Source organism: Simochromis diagramma, unplaced genomic scaffold (genome assembly GCF_900408965.1).
Source record: "Simochromis diagramma unplaced genomic scaffold, fSimDia1.1 OVJJ01000123.1, whole genome shotgun sequence".
Classification (NCBI taxonomy): domain Eukaryota; kingdom Metazoa; phylum Chordata; class Actinopteri; order Cichliformes; family Cichlidae; genus Simochromis; species Simochromis diagramma.
In genome coordinates, this window is record NW_024386778.1 from 5,389,312 (window position 1) to 5,414,180 (window position 24,869).

The window sequence follows — 24,869 nt, forward strand, 5'->3', positions numbered from 1 at the left end:
TTTGTGACAGATGGACTATTTCACAAAGTGCTGACCTTTGCGCCACTAAGCCTAATCTTAAAAGTAGAGATAGTGTCTGTCTCCTGAATCCAAATTGGAAACTGGCTCCACAGAAGAGGGGCCTGAAAGCTTTGCTTCCCATTCTACTTTTAAATGTCACAAGTAAAGTCACAAGCAGTTGGCATACTCTAGGATAGTAGAAAAGTGCTATATAAGAATCAGTCTATTTACCAAGTAAGCCGGTAATCTGAAGAGTGAAGTGCTCTATTGGGTTGATAGGGTACTATAAGGTCTTTGAGATAAATGGGGCTGAGTGAGCATGCAAGTGCCAATGCCAGGGATTCTTACTGCAACATTTTGGATCAGGGAAGTTTAGGATAAGTAATAATCTGATAATCTGACTGATAATAATGAATTACAGAAGTCCCAGAAGTAACAGTTCCATGAACTAGTTTTTAGCATTACTTTGAGACAGAATGTTTCTAATTTTGGAGATATTGTGGAAATGGAAGAAAGCAGTCCTGCATATTTGTGTAATATGTGCATTGAAGGAAATATCCTGATCAAAAACAACTCCAGCATTCCTCACAGTGTTGCTGGAGGCCAATGTAATCTTCCAAAAATATTGAAAATTGAATTCCAATCCTATTAAAAAAGTGAATTCTTTTTGTACATGATACACAACAAAGAGATATTTGACATATTCTTGTTTAATTACAAATAGAATATTTGATATCTTACAAAGGACCTAAAACAAAATCAGCCATTGAATGTGGAGAAGAAACTAAAAGAATGCAAGACCAAATTAAACTTGTGTTTTAAAAAATATCTTGCAGTGGTGAGTACCAACCAAAAGCGGTCCAAGGAAGGGCTACCAGTAAACCGGTGACAGGGACATAGGCGCCCAATGCTCATTGATTGGCGCAGGGAACAAAGGCTGGCCCATGTGGTACAATATTTAAAAAAAAAAAAAAAGAGCTAATGTAACAGAAATAGCAGAAAAGGTTTTCATATAAAAGAGTCCAAACACAGTGCACCACAGCTTGCTTTGTATGGGATTGCAAAGTCACAGGTCAGTCAGAGTCCCTTTGCATGTGAGCATCAAAACTTGACCTTGGAGCGCTGGAAGAAGGTAGTCTGATCTGGTGAATCACAGTTTCTTTTATGTGATGAGGACAGACAGATGCATGTGCAGCATTTATCTGTGGACGAGATGGTAAATGGACTGGTTCTCATATAGCGCCTTTCTACTCTGAGCGCTTTAGACAACTTGGTTCGTTCACCCATTTGCACAAGCACTTTTTTCTATGCTCTGCTATGTAAGTGCTTTTTATCTAACATTGACATGCATGGGATTAGTATCTTGCCCAAGGATATTTGGCATGCACACCAGAGAAGATGGGGACTGATCCACAGCTATCCATGGCAGCAGGAGGGAAGGAAAGCAAGTTGGCAAGGATAGTGTGACACTCTGGGCAAAATTCTCCTGAGAAACCCTGGGTCCTGGACTTCACGTGGATGTCATTTCTAGACATAGCACATACCTGAACATTACTGCAGACCATGTACACCCCTTCGTGGCAGTGGCCTCTTTCAAATGGATAATCCTCCCAAATCCCAAGTCTGATCAATGGAGTCCCCTCCTCTCAACTTGCATGACTTAAAGAATCTGCTGCTCTTGCCGTATTGGCAGATTCCACAGGACACCTTTAGAGGTCAGATCTGTTTTAAACAACAATGTTAGTATGGTGGTTGTGCTGTGGTCCATGTACAGTTATCAACTATTTTTTTGGTATATTTATTTGTGTTTGTGTGTACACACACACACACACACACACACACACAAAAAAAAAACAGGGCACTAGCTGTTCATTATAAATGTAATAAGACAATGGAAAAATGTATATAAAAACACTTATTCCACACAGATGTAGTAGATGTTATTTTAATAGGTGTTCAAGAAGCAAAAGTTGCGTCAGAAGAAAGTGTCAAAGGAATAACAGTTGCATCAGCAAACAGTGTCATGACATAGTTTAGGGCGATGTGGGGTATGGAAGGTCGGGTGGCTAAGGGATCCCACACTAAGCAGGGGTTCCAGTAAGGCAAGGCTGCATGTAACAACTGGGCTTTAACAATCAAAAACAGACGTTTCATAATGATTACAGTAACATAAATTAGAGTAAGCACATGATATACAACCCTATTGGAGGAAAGATACTTAGAAGATCCGACAATCTCTTCATCACAAAAAAGTCATGATCTACATCCAGTAAAGGGTAAATAACCTTATACATGTGCATGTATAAACAGATGCATATTCATGTCTATATTTCACTGTTTGTTTGTTTTTTTATTTGACTAAAACTATAAAAAGGAGCAGTAATAAATAAACCGGGACTCAAGCATTTCATTGTTGTGATTGCAGAAATGTCCCAGTTGAACTCTTCTGAACAGACTTTTACTTTTACTGCAAAGGAAAAAAGTAACAAACCGGGGAAAGAGATTTTCCAACCACTCAATATGCACAAATCTTTCTTTTATCAGTCTTATGGATGGTGACATGACAGTCCTTTGGACTTAAAACTGCCCCACATTTCCAGTGACTTTAAGGTGCAGCAGCTTTTCTGTCATGAGAACTGTTGGTTGTAACAACTATGTACCTTAGAAACAGTATACCATCATAGCATACAATACAGTACAATCAAGACTGAATTAGAAAAATACAGGTACAAAATGATTACATTCAAGAAGACAGTGCTAACACAAAAGGGTATTATAATCATTTAGGTCATTAATATAGGAATTCAACATTATAGAAGCATTTTCTAGGTAGAAAAAGTGAGGGAAAATGACAAAATTATGGCTGTATTGTAGATGTGTGGTTTTGTTACTGACACACACACATAGTGCCTTGAAAAAGTATTTGCCCCAACATGTTACATAATAAATTGTGATGAACCACATTTTTAGAAACCCGAGTTCACTTTCACTATCCACACTCCTGCCAGACCTGCTGAATTAAGACATTACTTAAACAGAACCTGTCTGACAAAGAAAAGTAGGCTAAACGAAAGGACATCATCCCATAACTTAAAGAAAAAGATGACATCTATCAGACTGGAAAGGATTTCTATGGCTTTGAGACTCCAGCGAACCACAACAAGTGCCATCATCCAAATGGAGAAAACCTGGAACAGTGGGATTCTTTTTCTGGAGTGGCCAGCCTACCAAAATTACTGCAAGAGTACACTGAACAACTTGTAAAGAACAGCAAGGCTCACTTGCCTCAGTTATGAAGCAGTGTTCATGATTCAACGATAAGGGATATCTATAGAAGAGACCCAAGGTCAAAGCCACTGCTGTCAAAAAACAAATAAACAAAAAAACTCCAATTTGATGATCCAAGAATTTTGGTAAAAATACTCTATGGACTGACGAGGGAAAAGTTGAACTCTTTTGGAAATGATACATTTCGTAACATTTAACATAAAACCAAAATAGCATTTCATAAAAAGTACATCATACCAACAGTTAAACAGTATGATGGTAGTGTGAGGTCTGGGACCCAGATGACTTTGCATGATTGTTTAAACTGTTAATTCTGCTCTCTACTAGAAAATCCTGAAGGAGAATTTGGACTTACCAGAGACCACACTAGAAAGTCCACCTGTGAGGGGTTTGGTGTGGCCTAGTCAAAGGTTTTTCATTCTTAAAACCCTCCAATGTGGCAGATTTCAATTCTGCAAAGAAGAATGTAACAACATTCCTCCACAGCACTATGAAAAAAATCACCAGTTATCAGAGATGACTGAGTGCAGTGTATGAGTTCTTGCCACCAAGGGTGATACTTGGATCTTTGTCTAATATTCGTTTTGTTTAATGCTCTCAAACCTCTGTGTTTCACAAACAGGCAAAGAAACAAAGAAATTAGCAAGGTGGCAAATACTTTTCCATGACACTGTATACATATATCATTAAAATGCATAATTTCCACAGAGTGGGTAAAATTTATATATGCTTCCAAGACCATGACCATTTTGCCTTGGGTCATAAGGTGCAAATACTGAATATATACAGGCATTTAGTGGTGCCTTTTTGTTGCACTTAATTCCAACTCTGTATCCCACACAGGATGAATTGTGCTGATAATGTTACCTGAATATTTAAATACCTAAAAAACAAAAAACAAACAAAAAGAAACAATCTAGAGCACCCCCCCCCCCACAAAAAAAACAAAAAGCAGGATTTGTGGCTGAATATACCTTTCCCTTCTTTGGCAAATGTCAACATACTCACTTGCTACAAGCTAGTATCTGTCTCTTTTTTTTCTCTGTGTGGTCTGGGGGAAGACAACGTCTTTGTCTTTACAAAGAACTACACTGATTTCCACCAGTGGAAGAACTATACAGTTTACCATTGTACCAAGTGACAGAAATGTAACTTTCTTTTATATCAGAAAAAAACTACATACATCCATTCTTAGGATTATCATAAAGCATTTTGGGGTTCCTTTAACTTTGACTCTTTTTTTTTTTTTTTTTTTTAAATAAAACAAGTTCTTAGATGAATTAAAGACTTGTTGCATGTACAGGAATATTTGCATTGTAAGGCCTATATAAGATATGAATGACTCTGAAATAATGTATTTTTAAAAAAATGACTTCTCTGAGATCCAATATTACAATATTTCTGTCTCCTGTCATTAAGTGTCTGAAAGCACTGAAAGACACCTCATTATTTGAAGACAGTGCATTTTTTGGTGCCTCTCTGCTTATCACAGTAGAGACACATTTGTCATCTGTGAGCTTAATTTTTTTTTTTTTTTTAACAACAGTCCTAATCCAGTAAACTTCACCTCAGGAAAAACAGTGAAGTTCTTAAGGGACCTAGTTGAAAGAATATCATAAACACACACCCAAAAAAGAACGATCAAATAGAAAGCTAAAACCTACAAAAGTTATTAAATGTGACCGAATCTAAGTATTGGTCTCCAAAGAGGAAGGCTCCTCGTGGTACATACATGACAGGAGTCTCAGTGGAATATACATATATATATATATATATATATATATATATATATATATATATATATATATATATATATATATACACACATATACAGTACATACATACATATATGTACACACACACATATATTCCACTGAGACTCCTCTCATCTATGTTGAAATTGTGGCTGGTTTTAGCCAGGTCCTGAGGGTGTTAAAGATACTACTGACTCAAGTAAGAACACTGCCTCTGGTGGAGATGATGCATTTTATTACCCCGTTACATGAGCAATTTAAACTTAAACTTATGATTAGTCTATTTTTATGGTATAAACAAGCAAAACACCTCTTTAATGAAGTAAGACGTACACATACATTAACCTTTCTAACTGCTACGCAAACTGCAATAAGATCAAGTATTGACAAAAACTGCATTCACTTTTCAGAAATGTTTGCACTGACTTTGGGACACTGAGCAAGAAGCTGCTTGAGGGCTTTCTGGTGGCAAAGAGGGTGTAGGTGGGAGGGTTAAGACTATAGTTTAAGCACTTTTCCTCAATCTCCCCATCACAAAAATGTGTTTTTTCCCCCACAAGCCTCACAGCCACACTGTGATTCTACTGCTAGAAATTAGACAGGGCTCCTTGTTTACATGCAAGTGATGCACAGGTCTACTTTTCATATTCAGGCTATAACACATTTATTTGCGGTTACCACACTTTTGTAGTAAAGCATCACAATTTTAACACATATCCAAACCTGAACCAAGATTTCTTCAGTGTTTGAGTACACCGTAAGACTAAGTTAGTAATGGTCTACCAATCGTGGTTGGTTACCCTGGTTTAAGCCATTTTGGGTTGAAGCTAAAAGGGATTAAGAGCTATTTAAATGCAGAGGTATTGTAACAGAGGTGGAGGGAACTCTTCAGCAGGTGTATGTGTGAGGTATAAAAGATGAGAGAAAGCTGATTTGTCTCTAAAACAAATGCAGTTTCTTTTTTCTTTCCATCTAAAATGCCTTAACTTTAAAATGGCCTCTGTTTGATAAACATGTACAATAAACCCATGACATCCATCTCTATAAGAGAAGCCATGCACTGGTTGATAGCTTGATACTTTCAAAGGCCCTATTAGCATATCTGGGAGTGGGGGTGGGGATGTATGGACTTAAGAAAGGCATCTTTCCCCCAAAACCAAAAGAAGGTTTAAGGGGAAACACTGAGATAACGAGGAGGTGGAGGAAGAGGAGGAGGAGAAGGTCTCCTTCTCCTTCGAGGAAATTTACCACAAAGCGGAAGGTGGAATATGTCCAAAGCTTCTCGATCAAGTCTTCATTCAGTGTGGGGCTACCACAGAGGAAAGTTGAGATCCAATGCAAACCTTCGTGTTGTGGCTTCTCAGAACAGCAGAAGAGTTTCACTGATCAGCGCAGGAGATGAGAACTGGAGTCTGGGAAAGTTCGTTATTCTGACTCTCAGCCAAGCCTCTCTGACCTCTGAAACAAGACAGTAAGAGAGACTGAAGAGTATGCTTCATTTTTTAAACTAGTTTAAAGATTTTGCTTTCAAGCACTAGGCCCATTGTCTTTTAATGCAAAGTTCTTGGAAATTCTTTCAAGTTCTCTGCGTTTCCACCATAGTCTAAAAGACTATATGACATATGAATAGCATTTTTTTCTTTCCTTTTTTCATGTCTTCATTCTTGACAGAAGACAAATCAGTCATAAAACCAAAATAACACAATATACAATAAAAAGAAAGAGTATTAAAAATGCTATAACTGTCCAAGCTTGGTTATTGCAGTGCTGAATAACACAAATAAAGAGTCATTTGATATAAAGCTGAATCAGAGAGTAGAAATGAAAATAAAAATACTGGGTTGCAATGAGTCATATGCATGCGTCGTATAAATAAAGCTGAACTGAACTGAATGGTTCATATGAGATATCTAAATTCTAGACAGCAGCATGTAAGGGTGCTAGCAGTGCATTCTATTTTTTTAAATGGTCAAATTTATAACATTTGAGTGAGGAATACTCCCCCCCCCACAAAAAAAAATTGCCTACCTTAATTAAAATGACCCAATAAATAAAACCTAACTAATCTCTGGTATATTACAATCCTTAAGTGTTAGCAAAAGAATAACAATCACAAGCCAAGTCCATGCATACGGTAACCGGTCTCTACCTGTGAATATTTTCCATGGCTGCAACCTCAGCGAGGGCAGCCAAGCTGAACAAGGCAGGCAGCTCTTGTGATATGGTGCTTCTTTCTGCCTCCTCTCCTCTGTGACTATAGCACCCCATTTCATTGCATAAATTCTGTTGTGGTAATGGCTTCTTATCCTGGTCCTGGTTCAGGTCCCTTGTTTTGTCTTCTGTAGTAACAAAGCACATATGTACAATTCTCAGGAACATAACTGAATATTTTTCAGAACATGTCATTAATAGTTTCTGCTCACATATTAAGTTTCAAAATAATTTTACCAAAAACCGTCATGACATGAGATGCCAGAGTGTATCGTGCCACCAACAAGTAGAAATGGTTGGATCATATAAGTAAATATTAGCTGATTCTTGTGGTACGTAGAAATGAATTTGGTCAAATGTGCTCTCACTCAGTTCTTTCACTATCTACAGCACATGTAGCATCACACATCACAGCAAAGGGTGTACTAAGAAGGAAGGAGCTATATTCAAACACTTATGTTTGGGGATACTGTGACTCAGGTGGCAGAATGGGTCATCTACCGACTGGAATTTCAGTAGATTGAATCCCAGCTCCTTATGTTTGTGTGTAAGAGTATCCTTGGGCGAGAACCTCGAGTTCCCCCTGATGCATCCGTCAGAGTACGAGTGCGTGAATATTTTCGCTAATTCTTTTATCTGAAGAATGCTTTAAGCAGAGTAGAACAGAATAAAATAGCCCTTTATTCCTTTTGTACATGTACAATGAAATTGTGGCCGATACCAAACGTGAGATACAAACTGCTGGATACATTTTAGACACTCACCTGCCATTCCCCTCTGACCTCTGGCACAAACAAGGCATTTTTGCCTAGACAAACTGGATTTTATTGAAAATCTGGAAACTGTTGTGCAGGAAAATCCCATTAGATCTGTTTCTGAAATAGTTGAGTATTACTCAGACTAGCTTTCTTCCTCATTCTGATGTTAGGTTTGAACTTCAACCATCTCTGCATGCTTAAACTGCTGCCATTTGATTGGCTGTTGAAATATTTGCATTAACAAGAAGTTAAGCAGGTTTATCTAATAAAGTGGTAAATTTAAGAATAAAATTATTAGTTTTCACAAAGTCTGTGGATTCAGTTTTTATTATGCCAGTTTGCATAAATGCAGTGGTCCCTCTTTACCATAAAACTAAACATATGACTAAATATTCTATTTCCACTGCATTTCAGCTCTGCCAAAAAAAGACTGTGTGATTGTTACACAGGAAGCATGTAGAAACAGCTTAGAAAAAGAGTTTGGGTGACTGCACAAGTTGAGTGCTCAGACTGAGTAGAAAAGCGCTATAACTTGATGCATTCTCAATCAGCCAGTTAAGTAAATCTTCAGAATCTGAAAATGCTACATCCAGATGAACAGAATCAACCTTTGGAAAAAAGAATTGGTCGATTTACCATTTACTAACAAGAACAACACAAAAAGGCTGTTTATAATTCTGATCATTTATCAGTACTGATACATGTGAGACTTTATCAGAGGTGTGAACATCACAGCAGATGCCTTTGTGTCAAAGTAACTGAGAATAAAACACAGAAAAACATGAAGGAGATTTTCCTGGCCTGGCTTTTTATAGCATATAACCTTAAAAATATTCTGCATAATTTTAAAAAGTATAAATTTCTACAGTATTGAACAGCAGAAATTAGGCTTTCTTGTCTGAGGACATTCAAGTCCAAAAAAAAAAAAAAAAAAAAAAGACAGCAGCCATTAGTGCTGTAAACAACGGTAGACTGGTGGGTAATAAGCGAATAAATAACGCCGAAAAACAAAGATTTGAGATGGGAAAACTGTTCTTGAAGTACACAGAGAGAGAGAGAGCTGTGCATGAAGTGTGATTTTATCGTGGTGGAAGCAAAACAGCAAAAGACAGAGGGAAGTAATGACAATATTTATCAAATGTGAAGCGTAGTTTAGATCTTCTTTTGCTGCTGGTTCAGTGAATTTTGGTTGGAGAGAGACGTGTCCGTGTAGGTGCCATCGGGTGAGAAAGCCAAGAAAGAGAAAGCTGATTCTGATGCGTCGGGTCAGTGCTCTGTGTTTACGTCTTTGTGCAGAATCCGTTTACCTGCTCTTATTTGCTGTTTGGTGGTTGTTGAAATAGTTTTGAGAGCTTTAATCTGAGATTCTGGCGTTTCTGGCAAAATACATTTATATTTAAAAATTGATTCAGGATTTAATGAATTGATATCGCTTTATTCAAGCTACTCACCTCCCTCTTCCACCTGTACTTTCAAATGTACACACAAAGGACTACGGGACAACTACAGGACCACGGCCAATTTTAGAGGTCCCGCCCCTGACTATCTCTGATTGGGTCACACGATAGCGGCATGATGTGTGTCAGTTGTTGACCACACGGACACTTTCAGAGTTGCGGAGACTTTGAGAAATACATTGCTGCCATTTTCAATTTACAGTTTAATGCCAAGATACTGTATACAAGAATTATCAGACAATGTTAATCAGGCTGCTACAAGCTAATAAGCTTTTAGTTCCAGTTTCCTTAATATATCAGCCTGGGTGGACTGAGTACCTTACTAATTAAATAAATTAAAATATAATATCAGCATAAGACAAATTCTGGACTATCAAGTTGGACCTGCCACTTTCAAAATGACATTTTTTTCATGTATTTTTCATTGAGCTAAACTGCAAAAACAAAATGGATACTGACGTTACTCACCCTCACTTGGAGACACACTGCCATGTGCTGTGCGCACCAAGTGTGTGATCTTAGTCTTCCTTGCCTTTCGTTTCTGGCTACCAACTAGTATCTCCATGCTAGCAGTGCCCTGGACATCTGGGCACATTATGGGAACGGGAGCACATAATTTGACTTCCGAACCTATATCCAGTGTGGAATCAGTCTGTCCCACTGCTGTGGAGCACAATCACCACAATGGTTTCAGTCATTTGACCATTGCACAGACATAAAAAAAAAAACTGAAAATCACCGGCACAGACATTTGAGTCCTCTTAACAACGACTTAACGATTACAATTTTATCATTCATTGTGACCAAACAAAAGCATACTGTTTACAAATAATTCTCTGCAGAGTATTTCACAGATAACCCCTGTGTCCTTTAGTTACAGTTTTGTTCAATAACTTAAAAATCACAAAAACAGGTAACTTTTGAACATTTTCATCCCCTGTGTTTCAGTTTAATTTGAAAATGGTTCATGGACCTGCTATATAAAGCGCAAAAATCAACAATCTATTTCACCTTTTTCCACTGCACCTGGTTTCTCCTTTTTTTGTTTGTGCAATCTCGTCCTAATAATCTTGTGGAATGTAGTCTTTTTCTGAGATGGCCCTGATATAGCAAAAAAAAAACAAAACAAAAAAAACAAACAAACAACAAAAACAACAAAAAAAGAGATAGGTAAAGAAAGGAAGATCATGGAAATTCAATGTTATGGAGTCCAAAGGTTTCTTTGGTTTGTTTCTATTTTTTTATACATAATGAGAACTGGTCCTTAGTACCTGAACAGGACTGTATAAACAGGTATAGAGTGGATTATGGATGATAAGTGAGGGTGTAGAAATGGGTGACAAATTAATAAAAAAAACTCAACATCAAGCTTTAGTGCCTTAATGTCCATAGGTGTCTAAAACATTGATCGAAAATATATTTATAGTTAGATGTTTTGATGCCGGCAGTGGAAATTGCTGTCTAACAACTGGGCCAAATCTTCAGTTAGGGTACGGTCCAATGACTGTGAAGGCCATAGAATGTCATTCAAATAATCCTCATCTAATCACCCAATGAAATGTTGTGAACTGTTGTGTCCTATACACTGGGATATCGTGATCCTCAAGAGACCACATCCAGTAACCATTCAATCTTCAGTCAAAGGGAACACAAACCCCCCAAACAAAATCCACCAAATCTTCAGGGGCCGAGGATTTGAGTGTTTCTTTAATTTGTCACTCATATGTGTATCACATTATTTATTCTAGTGTAGACTGGACCTCAAACTTTGTTCCTACCTTTTCCGGTCTTAGACTCATCTCTTTGGATGGTGGTGCTGTCGGACTTCTTTTTTTTTGCAACAGCAGTGCCCTTTTTATCAAAGGTCATCGGGCTATACTGTGGCAGGCTGTTAAACTTCTTCTCAAACTCCTCCTCCAGTTTACCTAGGCTGACAAGTAAATTTCAGAGATTTACAAAGGGTAGCTTAACAAGCTTTAAAAAAAAAAAAAGGCAAATGTCAGTGATCTTGTAAATTCTTCATACACCAGCACAGAACAATAAACTGGACACAGGGAAAGAATGGGCATTACAACTACTTGCACAACAAAATTTAGGTGCAATGAACTGTTGAGTGTGGTTTCCATTTTAGTGGTTCATTATGGCATACTCGACATACTTGACTATTATATATGTGTAATCTATTAGCTACAAATATCATTTATGTATTACCACTCTAAAACAGCGGTCCCCAACCCCCGGGCCTCGGACCGGTACCAGTCCGTGAGTCGTTTGGTACCGGGCCGCGAGAGTAGAGGCTCAGGTGTGAAATGTATGGTTTTCAGGGTTTTTATCAGTTTTCAGCGTTATTTTGTTATAGTTTTTATCGTTAACTCGGTTTTCCTGGGTCTTTTCACGTGTGTTATGAATAAATCTTCTTTTTTTTCGGTACCGGTACTAGTTTTATTTTGTTGTATTTATCCGCGACACCTTAAAGGCCGGTCCGTGAAAATATTGTCGGGCATAAACCGGTCCGTGGCGCAAAAAAGTTTGGGGACCGCTGCTCTAAAAGCATTCCAGACAGGAATTCTATTACAGGTGTGTCAGTATTACATATACAGGGAGTGCAGAATTATTAGGCAAATGAGTATTTTGTCCACATCATCCTCTTCATGCATGTTGTCTTACTCCAAGCTGTATAGGCTCGAAAGCCTACTACCAATTAAGCATATTAGGTGATGTGCATCTCTGTAATGAGAAGGGGTGTGGTCTAATGACATCAACACCCTATATCAGGTGTGCATAATTATTAGGCAACGTCCTTTCCTTTGGCAAAATGGGTCAAAAGAAGGACTTGACAGGCTCAGAAAAGTCAAAAATAGTGAGATATCTTGCAGAGGGATGCAGCAGTCTCAAAATTGCAAAGCTTCTGAAGCGTGATCATCGAACAATCAAGCGTTTCATTCAAAATAGTCAACAGGGTCGCAAGAAGCGTGTGGAAAAACCAAGGCGCAAAATAACTGCCCATGAACTGAGAAAAGTCAAGCGTGCAGCTGCCAAGATGCCACTTGCCACCAGTTTGGCCATATTTCAGAGCTGCAACATCACTGGAGTGCCCAAAAGCACAAGGTGTGCAATACTCAGAGACATGGCCAAGGTAAGAAAGGCTGAAAGACGACCACCACTGAACAAGACACACAAGCTGAAACGTCAAGACTGGGCCAAGAAATATCTCAAGACTGATTTTTCTAAGGTTTTATGGACTGATGAAATGAGAGTGAGTCTTGATGGGCCAGATGGATGGGCCCGTGGCTGGATTGGTAAAGGGCAGAGAGCTCCAGTCCGACTCAGACGCCAGCAAGGTGGAGGTGGAGTACTGGTTTGGGCTGGTATCATCAAAGATGAGCTTGTGGGGCCTTTTCGGGTTGAGGATGGAGTCAAGCTCAACTCCCAGTCCTACTGCCAGTTTCTGGAAGACACCTTCTTCAAGCAGTGGTACAGGAAGAAGTCTGCATCCTTCAAGAAAAACATTATTTTCATGCAGGACAATGCTCCATCACACGCGTCCAAGTACTCCACAGCGTGGCTGGCAAGAAAGGGTATAAAAGAAGAAAAACTAATGACATGGCCACCTTGTTCACCTGATCTGAACCCCATTGAGAACCTGTGGTCCATCATCAAATGTGAGATTTACAAGGAGGGAAAACAGTACACCTCTCTGAACAGTGTCTGGGAGGCTGTGGTTGCTGCTGCACGCAATGTTGATGGTGAACAGATCAAAACACTGACAGAATCCATGGATGGCAGGCTTTTGAGTGTCCTTGCAAAGAAAGGTGGCTATATTGGTCGCTGATTTGTTTTTGTTTTGTTTTTGAATGTCAGAAATGTATATTTGTGAATGTGGAGATGTTATATTGGTTTCACTGGTAAAAATAAATAATTGAAATGGGTATATATTTGTTTTTTGTTAAGTTGCCTAATAATTATGCACAGTAATAGTCACCCTGCACACACAGATATCCCCCTAAAATAGCTAAAACTAAAAACAAACTAAAAGCTACTTCAAAAACATTCAGCTTTGATATTAATGAGTTTTTTGGGTTCATTGAGAACATGGTTGTTGTTCAATAATAAAATTATTCCTCAAAAATACAACTTGCCTAATAATTCTGCACTCCCTGTATATTCTAAAACCTTTTAATTATTCACCAAAGGAAATCTAAACACATACACACAAAAAGGAATAGTGCTAATATGATGTATAAATACAGGCAAAATTATTACACCCCCCGCCCCCCCAAAAAGTTTATTTCAAACTTTGACTCAATTGACCTCTCTTTTTATCTGGGACCAATATTACAAATATATCTATATATAATTATATTTTCAAGTTACTACGGGCCACAAGAGTGAGAATAATACTTGGGTTAAAAATGAAGGATTAGTTACTTACTCCTATTCCTCAGAATGACTGTAAGAAAAGCCAACTCACCCCTGAGAAGACTCGTCTTTGGACTTGGACTTCTTGAGCTTCTTGGGACAATTAGGTCCTATCTGTGAAACTGTCCAGCTGTCATCACTCCAGTTAGCGTCATGATCAGACGTACGGAAAATACCTCTTTTACCTGCAGATATTTGCAAAACACGAATTAAATTCTGCCCCTTACATGTATCAGTCACATCGTTCTTGAATCAAAATAGATACCTCGGTCAATATTGGCTCTCAGTGAAGTCAGCATTCCCTCAGAGACCAGAGTTTTATATAAGGCGCCTTTACAGGTTCGCTCCGATTTCCTGGACCCACGATTTTCAGTGTTAGACTCACAAGTTGCATCACTTGACCTTTCCTTTCCTTTGTCGTGCTCTTCAAGATTAACAAGTGAATGATTGCAAGAGGACTTATGGGGTTCTATTGTCTGTCCTTGGAAATCAGTGCTTTCCACGTTTGCTGCTTCTGTCCTGGAGCCAATATCAGACAACTTTTCTTTGATTTCTACCTCAGGGGAGCTGTGCTGTCCACTCTGCCCACTGCTGTCATCCATCTCCTCTTCATCTTTGACAAAGCTCTTGATTTTCGGCTTACTCTTCTTTTTGGGCAACCCACCACTAAGACAATTGTCATCCTTCTTCTTGGACTTTTCCTCTGTGTCCAAACAGACCCCTTTTGCCACTGACTCGATTGTACTGAATACACTGTCCAGGCTTTCTGAAGGGTTAGCCTTCTTTATAACTTTCTTTGATGAACACCGGCTCTCATCATTGTCATTTGACTTTGTCACGTCTCTTTTCTTACCTTTTTTTTTGACAAGTGCATTTTGGCTGCTGAATTGTGGGAGAATGGCATTAGTGGAGGTAGACGTGAGAGAGTAGAGCGAAGGTAAGAGTGCTGCTTTGTGAGGAGAGGCAGGGGAAAGGTCAGTGTCTGCTCTCTCCTCCTTGACCTCTGGCTTGATAGCAGTTTGTTGGAGAGGGTCTGTGGAGGAGCTGTCTTCTGGCTGAGATGCAACTGTGTCCATTTTTCCAGCTTCAGATGCTAAACACATCTATTTGGAACAGAAAAGCTTAAATCAAAGACAAAGACTGGCAACAGTTCACTCAAATACCACCAACAGCAGTTTTTCCCTCTCAAATATTATCATTTCCTCATGCCTATCAATGAAGTCTAACATTTAAAGATACAGCCCCTTAAAATGACAGTACCGTGTCTTTGCCTGGTTTATGACAGTAACAAAATTACCCATCAGTGATGTAGTCATTTTATTTACTGCATGCTATCATGCATTTAAATGTATTAACGTCTTCTATAATTGTCATGGACTCATAATGCCCAACCTGTCTTTAAAACAATTATTTGTGTATATAGGCCAGTGATGCTTTTGTAAGTTCTTCATTTCGTATTTAGTGGTGACTGTTATGTTATGTACTGGCAAAGTACATTTAAAGTGACACATGTAACTGTCACGGTCCTGGGTCGGGTCGACCCAGTATTTTGAGTTTCTTATGTTTTGGTTTATTTTGCATTATGGATTAGTTATTCTCTGGTGATACTGTTTTGATTACAATTATATTCTGATTCTTTAGTTATCTGATGATGATGTTGATGATGATTATTTCTGGTTTAGGTTTTGTTATCTTGCCCTTATGTTTGGTTTAGGTTGCCTGTGCTTAGTCTTCTCTGCCCGTATGTCCCTCTGTTTGTCCATGACGTCATTATGCCCGTTTACGAGTCTGTCTCTGTCTGGCGTGTGCTTCCTGTTTTATTTTGTAGGTCTGTGCCCTTTGTCAGTGCATTCAGCTTTGTGCTCTCCCTGTCTCGTCAGTGTAATCAACGTCAGCCGTGTCTCCCAGCTGTTTCCTCTTTGCTCCGTTCACCTCTTGTATTTAGTGTCTGTGTCTTCCCCTACTCGGTGTCGCATCGTTAACGTCTGTTCAACCTCGCTTCCTCTGTGTGCTCCGTTTGCCAGCCAGCCTTCCTGCCTACTTATTCCGTTCTTCCAGTTTAGTTAGTGTTTTTCTGTTCTGCTTCTTACCAGCAATAAAGGTGTGTGTTTTGAATTACTTCCGCCTCAGTGAGTCCTGCATTTTGGGTCCTCCCTTCCTGCCTGCCCACACTCAGACATGACAGTAACAAATGCAAACTGAGGACATAACAGTGCGTTTGCAGATGGATGATGAATATGAAAATCAGAAGAAATAGCATTTACAATACAGCTGGTTGGAAGGTTGGTGGTTCAATCCCTGACTGCCCCAGCCTGCATGCCAAAGTATCCTTGGGCAAGAGACTGAACCCCAAATTGCTCTCCAATGTATCCATCTGAGAGTGAATGTGTTTGAATGCTAGACAGAAAGCACTTAGGCAAAGAAAAAAATGTGTTTGTGTGAATGTGACATGTTGTTTAAAGTGCTTTCAGTGCTCAAGTAAAGTAGAAAAGCAGCGTGTAAAAACCAGCCCATTTACCATAACAAAAACATATAGATGTTAATTAATGCTGTATGTATGGCAATGATTGGCACACCCATTAAGGAGGTGAGATGGTATAAAGAGGTATATGTATATATGCCATGATCATTATAGTAACAGGAGAAAAGCTAAAAGAAGATACATGTTTGTCGGTGTAGTTTTGTTTTTATGTTTGTAGCAAATATAAACTGAAAGTTGTTCAAGTTGAGCCAAAAGGCAGACAGTGACGGTCTGCAGTTATTGCTTATTAATGTTTCTTAACATAAAAGATTAGAAATATTATTGAACTCTAAAGGTTTCCATATAAAAAACTCAAATATAAGTTTAACTGTAAATAACTAATTATTATATGTTACAAAAACAGTCTTCTTCTTTGTATTTCCCAAACTATTTTGCTCTTTTTGTTTTAGTGGTTGTTCAGATATGGTGCATTGTGAAACATCTTGAGGATTTCTGCCATCAAGTCAGGTCAGTTTTGAATGTTACTAAAAGGAAATGGAGCTTATACATAATAATATCACTTTAACAGTATACAGTGGCTTGCAAAAGTATTCGGCCCCCTTGAACTTTGCCACATTTTGTCACATTACAGCCACAAACATGAATCAATTTTATTGGAATTCCACGTGAAAGACCAATAAAAAGTGGTGTACACTTGAGAAGTGGAACGGAAATCATACATGATTCCAAACATTCTTTACAAATAAATAACTGAAAAGTGGGGTGTGCGTAATTATTCAGCCCCCTTTGGTCTGAGTGCAGTCAGTTGCCCATAGACATTGCCTGATGAGTGCTAATGACTAAATAGAGTGCACCTGTGTCTAATCTAATGTCAGTATAAATACAGCTGCTCTGTGACGGCCTCAGAGGTTGTCTAAGAGAATACTGGGAGCAACAACACCATGAAGTCCAAAGAACACACCAGACAGGTCAGGGATAAAGTTATTGAGAAATTTAAAGCAGGCTTAGGCTACAAAAAGATTTCCCAAGCCTTCAACATCTCACGGAGCACTGTTCAAGCGATCATTCAAAAATGGAAGGACTATGGCACAACTGTACCAAGACAAGGCCGTCCACCTAAACTCACAGGCCGCTGATCAGAAATGCAGCCAAAAGGCCCATGGTGACTCTGGATGAGCTGCAGAGATCTACAGCCCAGGTGGGGGAATCTGTCCATAGGACAACTATTAGTCGTGCACTGCACAAAGTTGGCCTTTATGGAAGAGTGGCAAGAAGAAAGCCATTGTTAACAGAAAACCATAAGAAGTCCTGTTTGCAGTTTGCCACAAGCCATGTGGGGGACACAGCAAACATGTGGAAGAAGCTGCTCTGGTCAGATGAGACCAAAATGCAAAACGCTATGTGTGGCGGAAAACTAACACTGCACATCACTCTGAACACACCATCCCCACTGTCAGATATGGTGGTGGCAGCATCACGCTCTGGGGGTGCTTCTCTTCAGCAGGGACAGGGAAGCTGGTCAGAGTTGATGGGAAGATGGATGGAGCCAAATACAGGGCAATCTTGGAATAAAACCTCTTGGAGTCTGCAAAAGACTTGAGACTGGGACGGAGGTTCACCTTCCAGCAGGACAACAACCCTAAACATAAAGCCAGGGCAACAATGAAATGGTTTAAAACAAAACATATCTATGTGTTAGAATGGCCCAGTCAAAGTCCAGATCTAAATCCAATCGAGAAACTGTGGCAAGATCTGAAAACTGCTGTTCACAAACGCTGTCCATCTAATCTGACTGAGCTGGAGCTGTTTTGCAAAGAAGAATAGGCAAGGATTTCAGTCTCTAGATGTGCAAAGCTGGTAGAGACATACCCTAAAAGACTGGCAGCTGTAATTGCAGCAAAAGGTGGTATTGACTCAGGGGGCTGAATAATTACGCACACCCCACTTTGCAGTTATTTATTTGTAAAAAAAAATGTTTGGAATCATGTATGATTTTCGTTCCACTTCTCACGTGTACACCACTTTGTGTTGGTCTTTCACGTGGAATTCCAATAAAATTGATTCATGTTTGTGGCTGTAATGTGACAAAATGTGGAAGAGTTCAAGGGGACAGAATACTTTTGCAAGCCACTGTACATGCTCACAGTGGTATTCAGTCAGTATCATATCGGTCTGATTTTTAATTTCAAAATAAAAGCCCTCAAATAATTGTTCTTCTTAATTCAACATTCAGTCACAAAAGCTACCTCATACTGAACATCTCTAAGACAAATGAAATGTAAATAATAGTAGATTTACCAAGTTTCAGGCCCCCTCCCCAGCATGTTAATGGAGTGGATGTAGAGGTAGTAACAAAATATTAGGTTTACACCTAGATAACAACTTAGACTGGTGTCTAACTATACAAAAATGGAAAAGTCGCCTCTTTTTGTTAAGAAAACTAAGATGTCTTGACATCTGCAGTAAAATGCTGATGGTAGCAGTACGGATGCTGTGTTGTCTTCTGTGTCCATTTCATGGACGAGGTATTCATTGCAAAACGTGCATAAATTCAACAGCCTGTGCAGGTAGAATTCAGCAGCCATGTGCATGTGCTGCTATAGTTTCACGCTCTTGTGGTTTGCTCTTTGAGCTCAGAGAGAAATACTGCTTGCTCAAATCAACTGACTTTTGACTGCTTGGAGGCAAAGCCCAAAGAAAGCGAGGCTCCTAATGTGAACTCCTAATGTGTCAATCACTTTGATGGACAGTTCAGGTTACTGCATTAAATCGAGTTGCCCCATGGCAGCAACATAGGCATTCTTTTAAACCATTATGTATTTATAATTCAGGAAATAAGTTTTGACAAATTAATTATCACCATTTATTGTTTGCTGGGAAGCAGCGGAAATACTAACAACTGTCACTGGATTGCTAAAGTGCTAAAGAAATCAATCAAAGACAAGTTCTGAAAGCTATAGACCTCAGTCGCATACCTTTTACGATAAAAAAAGAAAATCATCACAAAGAGCACACATCATTTCCAAGAAAAAGGAAAATGTGTTTCTTAGTCAGCTGAATAAACTTCATTTTATAAAATGTCAGTAAATATAAAATGTGCTTATGTTGCTGCCAGATAGCCACTCAGTGAAGCACAGTTGTGAAGTCAACTCACTGTGGGTTCAGACTGCAATAGTTCATCTAGATAATATCACAAGTTCTCTGAGTAAGCTTGAGTCTGTGTAGTGGAAAGGAGAGGAATATGTGACAGGCTGTCTCTGTCATGGTCTCCGTGCCTGCCCGGTCGGCCCCACAAGGCTACATTTGCTGTTTCTGTTCTCTCCCTCTCTGCCTGGGCGGAGCTCACTGTGGGCTCCCGCCCTTGGCCCACACACACACCTGACAACAATCACCTGTCATCACCGGGAGCACTATTTGAGGCTGGAACACAGATCCTCTCGTCGCTGGATGATTGTACTATTGACGTTAGTGTTCTCACAGCTCCTGTGGACTTGTGCTTCATAATTCGTGATTTGTGATTAGTTGGTGACTTTCCTTCTCTTCTGCCTCAGATCTTCCCCCCCCGGACCTGCGACCTCCCTGCCGTGTGAACGTGTGTGAGTGTGAGCAAAGAAGACGTGAGCGAGTGTGAGAGAGCTACCCTGTGATTCCCCGGAGTTTTGGATTTCTTCACTGTACATATATTGCACTGGCACTGTAAATAAACTACACCTTGGAGACACCTAACCACTCTGCGTTTGAGTCCCTGTAACCAGATCGTGACAGTCTCATTTGTTGTTTTTAATCAAATGGTTCAGGTTTTTGCTATTATTTTGTGTAAATGTAAAGGGTCTTGTCTATCTGTTGTCACTGATCAAATATTTGTACAATTTTCTTTAAATTCTTTTCATTTTAGTTTGCTAAGTTTACATATTTCTTTATATAAAAATCCTAATAGTGTTCATAAAGAGACTAGCAAAAACAATATTCAAGAGAAGTTTCTGGTAAGTACTTTTGTAGATATTAGTAAAATGTTTACTAACTTAACTGTTTCAATAAACAGTGAACAAATGCACTGATAAATGCTGATTATCAACTTTTTACAGTTGCACCAAGCCTGAGAACACCAAGGCGTTCCCAGGCCAGCCAAGAGATATAATCTCTCCAGTGTGTCCTGGGTCTGCCCCGGGGCCTCCTCCCGGTGAGACATGCCCGGAAAACCTCACCCAGGAGGTGCCCATCTGACAAGGATGCCCCCTTGTCAGATGCTCGAACCACCTCAGCTGGCTCCTTTTGATGCGGAGGAGCAGCGGCTCTACTCTGAGCCCTTCCCGGATGGCCAAACTTCTCACCCTATCTCTAAGGGAGAGGCCAGCCACCCTTCGGAGGAAGCTCATTTCCTCCGCTTGTATTCGCGATCTCGTTCTTTCGGTCACTACCCACAGCTCGTGACCATAGGTGAGGGTAGGGGCGTAGATCGACCAGTAAATTGAGACAGAGGTTCCCAAAGTGTGGGGCCAGCCCCCTAGTGGGGGGCGCGCGGTATGAAAAGAGAGAGAGAAAAAAAAAAAGAACATTTGGACACTGCTAGCGTAATGGACAGGTTTTTGACGGGGCTTCCACACAAATGCAAAGCAGGATATGAAGCATCGCCAAATGTGTTTCCAAACCAACTTCCTTCCAAGCCAAAGACTAGAAAATATGGTGAAGCATATCTTCCCCTTGGCTTCACCTGCACAAGTGCCAAGGTAGGTCTCCCCTGCAGAATTGGTTTTCCCTGCGTCGGGAGCATGCGCTGGGCTCTCCAAATCACAGACAAACAGTATCCCACATTCTTGATTTTTAGTTCACAAACACTTCTTATAATGAATAACTACTCCTGAAATTTTGCTCTTTATCCAGTAAAGTCACAGTGGGATACAAATAATATCAGGCTGATCCTGCTACGATTAATTCCCCTGTCCAAATCACGAACAAACAGCATCCCACAGTTTATGTTTTTGAACCCATTTTGCACAGAGAGTCATTTTTTGAATAATGTATTCATAGCAATGTTGAATATTATTACACAGGAAAAAAAACAACTACACATAAAATAATTACACTGTGACGCCTCTGCCTTTCTAAATGGAGGGACAGTAACTGCGTGTGTATATGTAAGCGTGTAAAAACTGAAGATAGTAAGATTACAGTATTTTATCTCTATTTGCAATTCATCTCATGTAAACAATAACGTGGCGCACAGCGTGACGTGAAAAAAAGGCACATACCTTTGATGTTACATGACCACTTTCTGTATTCCTCGTCCACACGTAAACGCAAAAAAGGAGTTTTGAAAAAAATCTCCGTGTTTGGTGAGTCGAAACGCCGTTTACGTGTGGACGAAAGGAACAAACGCATAGAAACAGCTGTGTTTTCAAAAATACCCTGTAGGTGTAGACGTAGCGTAAAAGAGTTAGTAGTGTATTTTATTACTACCTGTAATTTATTGCAGTTTACTTGTATTTGCTTAATTGTTTACTAAATGTTTGAGGTGTGAAATAAACCGCAATTGGGAACCACTGAATTGAGAGCTTCGCTTTTACGCTCAGCTCACTATCCCCATTCCGGGTACTGAACAAGACCCTGAGATACTTAAACTTGTCCACTTGGGGCAGGGTCTCGTCCCTTACCCGAAATGGGCACTCCACCCTTTTCCGGCTGAGGACCATGGCCTCAGATTTGGAGGTGCCGATTCTTATTCCCACTGCTTCACACTCGGCTGCCAACTGTTCCTGATGAAGCCAACAGAACCACATCATCTGCGAAAAGCAGAGATGAGATCCTGAGACCACCAATGTATGTATGTATGTATGTATATATATATATATATATACACACATAAATACCATAGAGGACAGTTACAAGTACCTGGGGATCCCGCAGGCGAATGGGAACCGTGAAGAGGCCGCTAGGAAAGCTGCAACCACCAAGTACCTGCAGAGGGTCAGGCAAGTCCTGAGGAGTCAGCTGAACAGTAAGAACAAGATCCGGGCCATCAACACCTACGCCCTTGCCCGTGATCAGGTACCCTGCTGGGGTAATAGGCTGGCCAAAGGAGGAGATAGAAGCTACTGACATCAAGACAAGAAAGCTCCTTACCATGCATGGAGGGTTTCACCCCAAGTCCAGCATTCTATGACTGTTCCCACCACTAACACATGACCCTACGCTGTGTTCACTGCATCATTCCATGTTTCACATTGATCACCACCTGCACTCATGTATATATCTATCTACTTAGCACTTTTAATTCTTATTCTTATTTTTATTTATTTATTTATTTTTTTTCATGTCTATTTAAGCGTAATTTATGACAGTATGTTTGCACTGAAGCACCGCAGCAATTTCCTAATGTTGTAAACCTGCTCAACATTTGGCAATAAAACCCTTTCTGATTTCTGATTCTGATTTCTAAGGCTGTACGCAAAGCGGAAGGAAGGGGGCCGGGGACTGGTGAGTGTCAGCACCACAGTCCAGGATGAGACAAGGAACATCCACGAATACATCACGAAGATGGCCCCAACTGACAGCGTGCTCAGTGAATACCTCAGGCAGCAGAAACCCAAAAAAATGGAGGGAGACAAGGAACCATCATGGAAGGACAGGCCCCTGCACGGTATGTACCACCGGCAAATAGAGAAGGTGGCTGATATCCAGAAATCCTACCAGTGGCTGGACAAAGCTGGACTGAAAGACAGCACGGAAGCACTAATCATGGCAGCACAGGAACAAGCTCTGACTACAAGATCCATAGAGGCTGGGGTCTATCACACCAGGCAAGACCCCAGGTGCAGGCTGTGTAAAGATGCTCCAGAGACAATCCAGCACATAACAGCAGGGTGCAAGATGCTAGTAGGCAAGGCATACATGGAACGCCATAACCGAGTGGCCGGCATAGTGTACAGGAACATCTGTGCCGAGTATAACCTGGAAGTCCCGAGGTCAAAATGGGAGATGCCCCCAAGGGTGATGGAGAATGACCGAGCTAAAATCCTGTGGGACTTCCAGATACAGACGGACAAAATGGTGGTGGCTAACCAACCGGACATAGTGGTGGTAGACAAACAGAAGAAGACGGCCGTAGTGATCGATGTAGCGGTTCCGAATGACAGCAACATCAGGAAGAAGGAACACGAGAAGCTCGAGAAATACCAAGGGCTCAGAGAAGAGCTCAAGAGGATGTGGAGGGTGAAGGTGACGGTGGTCCCAGTGGTAATCGGAGCACTAGGTGCAGTGACTCCCAAGCTAGGCGAGTGGCTCCAGCAGATCCCGGGAACAACATCGGAGATCTCTGTCCAGAAGAGCGCAGTCCTGGGAACAGCTAAGATACTGCACAGGACCCTCAAGCTCCCAGGCCTCTGGTAGAGGACCCGAGCTTGAAGGATAAACCGCCCACAGGGTCAACTGGGGAAATATATATATATATATATATATATATATATATATATACACACACACACACACACACTAGGGCTGGGCAATATGGCCATGGCCTAAAATTCATATCGCGATATAATTTGAAGCATGTGCGGTAACGATATATATCACGATATATCCTTTTCTTCTGTATAACGTATTTTCCACACTATAAAGCATACTTAAAATCTTTTAATTTTCTCAAAAATTGAGTGTGCCTTATGTATGAATTCTGGTTGTGCTTACAGACCTGGAACCGATTTTGGCTGCAGAAATCTGTTAAAAAATGTTTTAGTACAACTTTGGTAAGCTGCACTGCTTGATGGATTGTCACAGCATTACGGCTGCCGTAGTGAGGGAGCTTCTCGGAGTAATCTGGGTCCAAAACTCTGTCCACTTCAGGTCCCAAAGTCAAACGAACACTAAGAGTTAAAAACGGTCTAAATTCTTTAATCTTTAATAAAATCATCAGCATTGCTGCTTTATCGGGTGTAACAATTAAGTTTTACATCCATGAAAACAGAATTTATTAAATTTAATGGAGTTAGAAGTTAACAGGAAGTTAGCTCGCTAGTTTACACCTAAACATTTCATACCATGTTCTGACTGATAGATTTTTGAAACTAATTCAAACGTACAGCTCTGCTATCACTTCCAACATAAATGAAGACAGAAAACTAAACAGCAGTGGCGTTTGCAGGGTTACTGAAGTTGGACTACCTGGTATATAATGTTGTCCTACGTGATTGCTAACCACACAGCTATGTTAGCATAACATTAGCACAGTGAAGCTGGAGGATGAATGCCAACTTTTTTTTCACTCGATAAAAGTTAACGTGAGGGATTCTGGTGGTCAGGGACAAATGCAATCGCATAGCAGGATGCTATACACGGGGCAAACTTCAGTCAGGAGAACAACTGAGATTATTCATCCACAATACAAGGTTAGTTATTAATATACTGCAACAACATGGGAACAGAACAGCTGCAAGAGAAATCAACATTAATGAATCAATGTTACGGAAGTGGAGGAAGCGCACTTTTTGGCTTTCCCCATATTTCA

The 24,869-nt window shown here is 40.1% G+C and overlaps 1 protein-coding gene across 9 annotated transcripts in view; it reads right to left on the bottom strand.

Moving 5' to 3' along the window:
- Positions 1 to 1,929: 1,929 nt before the first annotated feature.
- LOC120721877 (HMG box transcription factor BBX) overlaps positions 1,930 to 24,869 on the bottom strand; it is a 40,881-nt gene continuing 17,941 nt past the window's right edge. For 8 of the 9 annotated variants that reach the window (XM_040012523.1, XM_040012551.1, XM_040012530.1 and 5 more), the window contains 7 exons: positions 14,153 to 14,990; positions 13,940 to 14,072; positions 11,247 to 11,398; positions 10,480 to 10,569; positions 9,937 to 10,131; positions 7,192 to 7,381; positions 1,930 to 6,500 (listed from right to left, as the gene is read on the bottom strand). In XM_040012523.1, the coding sequence (XP_039868457.1) occupies positions 6,422 to 6,500; positions 7,192 to 7,381; positions 9,937 to 10,131; positions 10,480 to 10,569; positions 11,247 to 11,398; positions 13,940 to 14,072; positions 14,153 to 14,990 (1,677 nt within the window). In that variant the 3' untranslated portion in view covers positions 1,930 to 6,421. The remainder of the gene's footprint in view (positions 6,501 to 7,191; positions 7,382 to 9,936; positions 10,132 to 10,479; positions 10,570 to 11,246; positions 11,399 to 13,939; positions 14,073 to 14,152; positions 14,991 to 24,869) is intronic. The other variant, XM_040012565.1, reaches the window with a different exon arrangement.